Source organism: Salmo trutta, chromosome 14 (genome assembly GCF_901001165.1).
Source record: "Salmo trutta chromosome 14, fSalTru1.1, whole genome shotgun sequence".
NCBI classification, from domain to species: Eukaryota; Metazoa; Chordata; class Actinopteri; order Salmoniformes; family Salmonidae; genus Salmo; species Salmo trutta.
In genome coordinates this window covers 72870631-72880391 of record NC_042970.1, presented here as the reverse complement: position 1 = coordinate 72880391, position 9761 = coordinate 72870631, and the positions used below count along the sequence as shown (strand labels likewise).

The window sequence follows — 9761 nt, the reverse complement described above, 5'->3', positions numbered from 1 at the left end:
AGTGACTAACAAATCAATGGGGGACCCCTGGAGGTCAGGGCCCCTGGGCACATGCCCTATGTGCCCAGTCAGTCATTTGGTCATGATTACTACAAGTTTAGTCTAGACTAACTAGACTAATTGACCTATTTTTATTTTATTTTTAATGACATGGCTAATTGAGTGACTGTCTGTGAGTGACAGAGGAGAACTGGGGCAGCCAAGTTTCAAAATCACACCTTGTGTATTCTACTATTCTAACTCTCAACAGTAAGTTCAGACCCAGAATGAGTTCCCCAAAAATACATATTTATTTTAATTCTAAAAAAATTAACTAGGTCTGGACCACGGTGTCCTCATATGTAGCTACGGCCCTGGCTGGCTTGGACATTTTCCTCTCACAATATCCTTTCTAGCACAGTTCCAGCAACTTTAGTGGATGCGTAACCAGGCCAGCGCAGGATTGTCTTGTCTCAGTTTGACTCTATAGTGTGAATCAGTCACTACACTCCTGATTCCCTCCTGAAGCCCAGCGCATCAAGAGCTATAGCCGGCTGCAGCCTGTCAATCTGATTGTCCATGTCCAGCACACACAGCATGTTCATGTCCACCGCTACCTGGTCCTGAAATCTCTCCTGGAAGATGTCTAGTTGTACGTCCCTCTCCTCCCCCTCCCCGTCGTCCCTCCCCCCCAGCATCACACCCATCTCCCCTTCCTCCTCCCCCTCCTCCTCCCCGCAGCACAGGGCCACCTCGTTCTCGTAGCAGAAGGCGCTGGGGGAGTGTGGAGGCAAGAGGTGTAGGCCGGAGGACTTGGGACCGAGAGGGGACACTGACCGGGTAGAACTAGAGCCGGAGGCAGACGAGGGGGAGCGGGATCGGCCCGTCATTTCCCGGAGCTCCCTGGCGCTGCAGTGCGGAGTAGCTGGCACCTCGTAGGTCTTGTGGAAGCGGGAGTAGTCTACCTGGTAGCGGTGCTCCTTCTCGAAGACCACAGGCTCGAAGCGGTGGCCCCACAGGATCTCCCTGGCCAGGTAGGAGGAGCGGGCCTGGGTGGTCATGGCTGTGGCCTCCACCATCCCCTCCAGTATCACCACGATCTCAAAGTCCTCCGTTGTCAGGTCAGCTCTGCTCATGCAGTACAGCGGGCTGTTCTCGTTGATCTCATGGACCACGACCAGCGGAGACACCAGGAAGAGGCGGTCCAGGCCCTCGTCGTAGCCCACGTCGATGTCCGTCTGCTCCATGGGGAGGTACTCGCCTTCAGCGGTGACGTGCGGCCGGATGAGCTGTGCCCGGACGTGAGCCTCCACGATGTGGCTTTTCCTCATGTTCCCCAGGCGAAACATCAGGCACAGCTTCCCGTCCCGCATGGAGATTACCGCGTGGTGTGAGAACAGCAAGGTCTGCGCCCGCTTCTTAGGTCGAACCATCTTGGCCATGATGGTTCCGATCATGAAGGAGTCAATGATGCAGCCCACAATGGACTGGACCACCACCGTAGCCACCGCCGCCGGACACTCCTCGGTGACGCAGCGGAACCCATACCCAATGGTGGTCTGGGTCTCTATGGAGAAGAGAAACGCCCCTACGAAGCCTTGGACGTGTAGGATGCAGGGCTTCCACTCCACCCCTCCTCCCTCCAAGCCGGCCAGAGGCCCCTCTCCCAGGCCGGGTCGAAGGTCGAAGTCCCCATGGGCCAGGGCCACTCCCCAGAAGACCACACCGAAGAGGAACCAGGAGAGCAGGAAGGTAGAGGTGAAGAGGAGCAGCATGTAACGCCAGCGGATGTCCACGCAGGTGGTAAATATGTCGGCCAGGTAGTGCTTCGTCTTGTCTTCCATGTTGTGGAAAACCACGTTGCACTGGCCGTTCTTCTTCACGAAGCGGCTCCGGACATGGTTGGGCCCCGTCGTGGAGATCTGGCGGCCGTTGTTGACAGGCTCTGTTGCTCGCAGGGCTAACGAGCTGCCGCCTCCTCCTCCTTCTGACCCTCCTCCTCCACCACCTCCTCCGCCCCCCATACCCCTCCCAGTCATATTGTGGTGCATCAGGGGACCATGGCCATTGTGGAGGCCCAGGGTAGAGATCTTGAAGTGGTCTTCATCGGTGGCTACGATGCTGTATCTGATGTGAAACAAAAACCCAAACAAAATACATGAGTTTAGAGAGGAGGGTGAAGGAGACATGGCAGGTTTAAGAGTTAAAGGCCCAGTGCAGTCAAAAACATGATTTCCCTGTGTTTTATAGTCCAAGAATAGACAACAAGGATAGGCTTTTAGAGGCAGGAAAAGGGGGAGAAAAAGGGCTGATTGTCCTATTCCCCAGTCCTACCTGTTGACTCGCACTGCTCCCATGGCACCAGTGATCATCAGGCTGTGTCTGTGTGGGCAGTAATCAGGGCCGCGGTGGCCAGTGCCAACCATTAAAAGAGACCAGCTTGGTAGGAGGCTGTGGGCAGAGGGGCAGGAGGACAACAGCCTCAGGTCTAAGGACCCCTTGGAGATATCAGCGTTGCCTCCTTCTGATGCATTTCCTGGAATGACAGCAAATCAGAGAACAGTATGAATTTTTAAGGTCATTCAGAATCACAACACCCAATGCACAGTATTCCTACATCTACACATGTCATGCAGGAGGAGGGTGGGATAGTCAACTCTCTTCATGCGTGAAGAAAAACAGACAAATATTCATCATGATGGTTATAGATTGAGTCCCTCGTAGCCGGTTGCCCGAGGCCCCTTTATGTCAGCATGGGGTGGAACACACTAACAGACATAGGAGGGGCCAAAGGTCTGAAAGAGAGAGGAATCTGTGCTGAACTACTGTTAAGGGAACAATTGATCTGGTGTTTGGCTTGATGACAGGGTTAGAGGCCGGGTGACGTAGTGGGTTAGAGCTAGTACCCATTAAGTGATCGCTAGACTATCAGGGCGACCAAGGGAAAGCGTTGCATAACAGCCATAACAGGTTTGTAGCTGCACGCTACAGAACAGCAGCACTGGATGGTTTGAAGTGAGGTGTGGAGTTAGCTATGTGTAGAAAAATACATGTCCAACTGCAGTAGCTTACTAAGGCGCAGTGACATCACTGTTGGGTCAACGAAACTGACACGTCGACACACGTCAGCACGGATTTATTAAAACACACAGACTTGAGCGCGAGTGCACACACATGCGCACGCACACACGCACACACACACACACATACACACACTGTCCACAGACTGACAGGATTTAGCAGGGTTGTTTTTTACCTTTGCGTGACAGTCTATGGCAATTTTCTTCCCTCCCAAATAAACATACACACACACACACAGCAGATGGACAGATGTTGCTCCTGCCGTGTGCTTATTGGCTGGATTGAGGATCCAGGATCCTTCCCAACTTAAATCCTCAGTAAGAGGCTGGGATAGATTACGTCAGCATTGTTACATATCAACCACTGTAGCAGCTGGACCAAAGGGGGTGAGAGAGTGAGTGAGTGAGTGAGAGAGAGAGAGAGAGAGAGAGAGAGAGAGAGAGAGAGAGAGAGAGAGAGAGAGAGAGAGAGAGAGAGAGAGAGAGAGAGAGAGAGAGAGAAATCCAGGGGGCTGACATGACATTATTGACAACATCACACCAGTGCCACTGTGTCTTAATTAAGGAGTGTTTAGTGTACACAGTGTTAACCAGGGTCAAACGTATGAGGTCTTTCCATACCACTTCCCGAGGATCCTGGGAGTTTGATTCGACAAGAATGTGTATCTGAGTTAGGTTGGAGGAGAAGAATAATGCATATGAATGGAAGACTGTGACAGCTTGAGATTCTCAGTTTGAGAGTCTATGGGATAATGCCAGATCATAATGAATCCATCGCCAAAGACTGAGGAAACAGTAGTCTTTTCCGGTCAACCTGATTCCCATTGAGACGTGAAACTCAGAATGTAGCCATACTGTTAACCATATCTTCAGCATCGGAGGATTCCAAGACATATAGATGTACTACAGATCTAGAACATTTTGTAGAATATACAGTACCAGTCAAAGGTTTGGACACACCTACTCATTCAAGGGTTTTTCTTTTTTTAAACTATTTTCTACATTGTAGAATAATAGTGAAGACATCAAAACTATGAAATAACACATATGGAATCATGTAGTAACCAAAAAAGTGTTAAATTAATCAAAATATATTTTATATTTGAGATTGTTCAAAGTAGACACCAGTTGCCTTGATGACAGCTTTCCACACTTGGCATTCTCTCAACCAGCTTCACCTGGAATGCTTTTCCAACAGTCTTGAAGGAGTTCCCACATATGCTGAGCACTTGTTGGCTGCTTTTCCTTCACTCTGTGGTCCAACTCATCCCAAACCATCTCAATTGGGTTGAGGTTGGGTGATTGTGGATGCCAGGTCATCTGATGCAGTACTCCATCACTCTCCTTCTTAGTCAAATAGCCCTTACACAACCTGGATGTGTGTTGTGTCCTAGTCCTGTTAAAAAACAAATGATTGTCCCACTAAGCGCAAACCAGATGGGATGGCATATCACTGCAGAATTCTGTGGTAGCCATGCTGGTTAACTGTGCCTTGAATTCTAAATAAATCATGGACAGTGTTACCAGCAAAGCACCCCCACATCATCACACCTCCACCTCCATGCTTCACGGTGGAAACCACACATGCGGAGATCATCCACTCACCTGCTATGTGTCTCACAAAGATACGGCGGTTGGAACCAAAAAATCTCAAATTTGGACTCATCGGACTAAAGGACAGATTTCCACCGGTCTAATGTCCATTGCTTGTGTTTCTTGGCCCAAGCAAGTCTCTTTTTCTTATTGGTGTCCTTTAGTAGGGGTTTCTTTGCAGCAACCATGAAAGCCTGATACACGCAGTCTCCTCTGAACAGTTGATGTTGAGATGTGTTACTTGAACTCTGTGAAGCATTTATTTGGGCTGCTATTTCTGAGGCTGGTAACTCTAATGAAGTTATCCTCTGCAGCAGAGGTAACTCTGGGTCTTCCTTTCCTGTGGCATTTCTCATGAGTGCCAGTTTCATCATAGTGCTTGATGGTTTTTGCAACTGCACTTGAAGAAACTTTAAAAGTTTTTGAAATTTTCCGGATTGACTAACCTTCATGTCTTAAACTAATCATGGATTTTCATATCTCTTTGCTTATTTGAGCTGTTCTTGCCATAATATGGACTTGGTATTTTACCAAATAGGGTTATCTTCTGTATACCACCCCTACCATGTCACAATACAACTGATTGGCTCAAACCCATTAAGAAAATTACACAAATTTACTTTTAAGCAGGCACACCTGTTAATGGAAACGTATTCCAAGTGACTACCTCATGAAGCTGTTTGAGATAGTGCCAAGAGTGTGCAAAGCTGTCATCAAGGGAAAGGGTGGCTACTTTGAAGAATCTCAAATATAAAATCTATTTTGATTTGTTTAACACTTTTTTGGTTCCTACATGATTCCATATGTGTTTTTTCATAGTTTTGATGTCTTCACTACTATTCTACAATGTAGAAAATAGTAAAAATAAAGATAAACCCTTGAATGAGTAGGTATGTCCAAACTTTTGACTGGTACTGTTTATAGAGAGTAGGATGAAAATGGCACCCTATTCTCTACACAGTGCACTACTTTTGACCACATCTCATATGGCTCTGGTCAAAAGTAGTGCACTATATAGGGAATAGGGTGTCACTTAGGACGCAACCAGAGACAGTCAGGAACCACTAGTCCCTGAGGGAGAGCAGGAGTAATTAAATGTTGATGATAGTTATTAGCCGTTTCCATAGGAACCTCTTTCCCCTCCTCGACGCTCTGATTTGCCGTGTCGAGCGGGGATGATTTAGCACGAGGTACCGCCGCCTAGATGAAGCGAGAGGGTAGAGACACCAGAGGTGTAAGTGCTCTCCTGAGTGACTGAGTCACATACAGGACTGATTCACTTAAATGTGGGTAAAACTGAATCACACAGAACAGAGACAAACACCCAGATATTTCAGCGCATTTACATTTTGGCAGACGCTCTCATCCAGAGCGATTTACAGTAGTGAATACATACGTTTTCATACTGGTCCCCTGTGGGAATAGAACTCACAACCCTGGCGTTGCAAGCGCCATGCTCTACTAACTGAGCACACCGACCATAACCTACTCCACAACAGAACCTACTCCACAAGAGAACTCTACACAACACAATACTTTTAGGGCCTAAAATTGTCAATATGTATATGCAGCTCAGATATGCCTTGAATCCGGAAACACTTAATCCCAGGGGAAATTAATATGAATGGATGAAAGTTTGTGTGTGTGTGTGTGCGCGCGCGTATGTGTGTGAGCGCGCGCTCGTGTGTACGCATGTGCGTTGGCGTTTGCATGTGCGTGTGTAGTAATCTCCTAATCCAAACTGTGGTATGAAAGGTGGATGCAGTCAAGCGACCTGGCTTAAATGTTCTTCTTTAATCTGAGACTGATATTAAAAGGAGAGAAAGAAAGGAAAAAGAAAGTGAAGAGTTGAGGTCACAGGTCAGGACATGCGCTTGTCAGGGATGGATGGATGAAGGGAAGAAAGAACCGGGGGTATAGAGATTATGACATCAGAGGATGGGGTGTTACTTTTGATCCGGTTTAGCGGTGATTGGTGGCGTTGTGGCGTCGTCATCACTGAATAAAGCATTCTTATACATGATTATGGCAGACGTTATTGTAGGCAAGTAATAGGGATGGGGGAAAGTTATGTCCGTCTTTTTTTAATGGCTTTGATGGGAGCTCTATGAACACAGTATCTCATTCAAATATGCACGATCTGCACGTCTATCATGAATACACATTATTGTGTAAAAAAAAACATATCTATGAAAAAATATGGGATGACGAGATATCCCATTCTTTGAATAGTCAATGATAAACTAAAATTACACTTTTTTTATAACACAGTGCAGGGTAGGCCTACGCACTTGCTAAACTATATCAAAGTTGATGCTGACGTGTAGAGCTGTCCAGTGCTGAAATCTGTTCCCGCGCATATAGGAAATAAGAATGTCTGAATATAGGAATGAAATGTCCATATCTGATTTAATTTTGAGTCTTGCAAATCAAACCTCTCAGGATATCCAAACTGGCACGCCACATCGCCTACGGCCTAGTCAATAAAATATGTCACACAATTAGGATTTGCCTGCGCATCATTTACAGTTGATTGACATTATAGGCCAGAACAATGCGTTACGTTAGCGGATTCATTGATCCTTTTACAGTGTTTGTCTGAAGGACAGTGAACAGCAGAAAATAACAGGTTTCACTGGGCTCTACAAGGCGAGGAGTTCATGTCGTGACATAATACTGGTGAAAACAGACAAGATTACTCTGCAGTTTATTTCGGGGCCGTAACCAGTGTATGAAGTGAGCTTCGTCGAAACGCTGCATGTTAAAAACAACAAACTCTTCGACTAGCCAACCTAAAAACCAACCAATCTAAAAGAAAAACAGGTCAAGTTCATGACAACTTGTCCTGTCAATGGAAAAGTGTTTTTGCCTATGAAAAAAAACTGTCAACGATTAGAATAAATACTCACCTTTTGAATGGCAATGTTGTTAGCTACTTGAAAAACAACGTTGACATCCTCTCCAAAATAAAAAATAAAACACATCCTTAATGTTCTGTCCTCTCTACGAATTCCTTTTTGCAGCCCGTTTCATTGTCTCATAACGTTCATTTTGAAACTTTTTGTCTTTGAATCCTAATATTCTTCCAATGTTCTGTTTTATTGCTTCATTGCCTCCCACTCAACTGGTCGCATTCGCTCTCTCTGTTGGACTCGCACTTGACTCAATAAGCGCTCGAACCCTGTGTATGTGAGGTGCGCACGGCACATCTCTCTGTCCCTAGCTAGCTGTGGGTGGGAGAGAGAGGGCGGGCGGGAGGGATGGAGCGCTTGTCACTTTGATTATGTCCCCGTTTACGTGGAGTTGTGTTCCTGAGAGTGTAGGTGTGCTTCCCTATTATTTACCGCCCGCGCTACAGATTTTTATTAGACTGGCCTCCGGAGAAGAAAACAGGTTGCTATGCATTGCTCGGATTTTCAGTGAATTTAGATCAGTGTTAGGCTGTACATGCGAGCTGTCTTTGTGCGAGTTTGAAGCTGTATTATTGAACTGTGAATAGATTTATAGAAATAGGCCTAATAAAAAAAGTGAACGACAAGAAGGTGGTTGGTTAAATATCCCTGTTGTCGACAAATACAGACATCATGTAACGTTAGAGTCGCATTTACAAATGCAGATTCTTAATTTGATCACTCTTTTGTGGCTGAGAATTTTCTTGCACCGCAGGAAATCCAGATGAGCTTCGTGATTTACATAAATCCACTGAACACCCACACTAACACATTGTTATATTAACAGTATTGCACTTTTCATGTAGCCTACTTTTAGCCAGCTAATGTCCTAACCACCGATCCAACAACGTTATGGACTAAACGTTCAAATCCCGTTGCTGCAGGATTATTTTGTTGCGACATAATTGGTCAAATGATGATTCTACATACATACGTAACAAACCAGCTGAAGAGGGGGTGTGGGGTAAGAAACAAAGTCTCCCTAGTAACCTAGTGTGAACAGGCAATTGAAATCGGATCCCAGTGTTGCATTGTGGAGCTGTCCAGAGCAGAGGTGCTGAAAACTACTTAAACGGAAAACGGATACTCCTCGAACTACCACCACCCTACCGTGGCCTGCCTGGCTGGCTGTCACATACATTTAGCCTCCAGGCCAGTCTCAGCACCCTGCTAACAATCACCACCTCATTTGCTTTGTCATTGATTAGAGCAATATTTTACCACAGGGAGTCTACTGAACCAGCGATGGAGACCTGCAGAACTTTCTCCTAGCTGCAATAAGTTCATCCAACTTTCTAATTTCCATCAAAGACACTACTGTTCATAGTTTAATTTATAATTAATATTTGTATTGGCATCAGCAATGTCTCTTTTTTGCAGGGAAATATAGTTAGTTATAGTATTTCAGACAGACACAATTATATGCAACTTGATAGTTTCTATGGATACCTTTCTTATTTCCTCTCTCTCGCTCTCTCTTACTTGTCTCAAGCAAACATTTATCTGAAATTATACAGTTGAAACAATTTATTTTTAAAACCCAAGTTCTCTTCAGCCAGACGTGGTGGGTGTTCAATGTACCGAGAGAGAGGGATAAAGAAAGACAGATAGATGATAGACAGACAGACAGACAGACAGACAGACAGACAGACAGACAGACAGACAGACAGACAGACAGACAGACAGACAGACAGACAGACAGACAGACAGACAGGTGGGAGACAGACAGACAGGTGGGAGACAGAGAGAGGAAGAGAGAAAGAGAACGAGAGAGAGATGGCGAGCGAGACAGAAAAACGGAGTGATACAACAGTGTAGGTCAAGGTCAAGAGGGATTAGGGGTTCTGTTCAATCTGTATCGCTGAACCGTTATAGATTGTGTGATAGAAATGTAAAGGCAATTTCCCATTGAGCTGACATATTCAGCCTTTACTGTGAATGCAGGCTCAGCTAATGCGAGACAATTACGCTGCGAGTCAATGCGAGTCAAGCACGCTTTAATACTGAACTTATGCGATACGGATTGAATAGAGCCCTTAATGGGGTGGGAGTGGGGAAGAAATGTGTGGGTGGGTTTAGATTCTAGAAGACAGTGGAACAAGGATGCTGCAACTAATGACAAGAGGGGAGTTATCTTGCTGTTTGTTTACTGTTGTTT

General features: G+C 45.8%; 1 protein-coding gene across 1 annotated transcript; it reads right to left on the bottom strand.

Annotated features, from left to right (window-relative positions):
• Positions 1 to 482: 482 nt before the first annotated feature.
• LOC115147867 (ATP-sensitive inward rectifier potassium channel 12-like) lies at positions 483 to 7819 on the bottom strand. The gene is made up of 3 exons (XM_029690134.1): positions 7562 to 7819; positions 2314 to 2515; positions 483 to 2106 (listed from the first exon to the last, which is right to left on the bottom strand). The coding sequence occupies exons 2-3, from the start codon at positions 2403 to 2405 to the stop codon at positions 483 to 485; spliced, it is 1716 nt and encodes a 571-aa protein (XP_029545994.1). The 5' UTR covers positions 2406 to 2515; positions 7562 to 7819.
• Positions 7820 to 9761: the final 1942 nt, after the last annotated feature.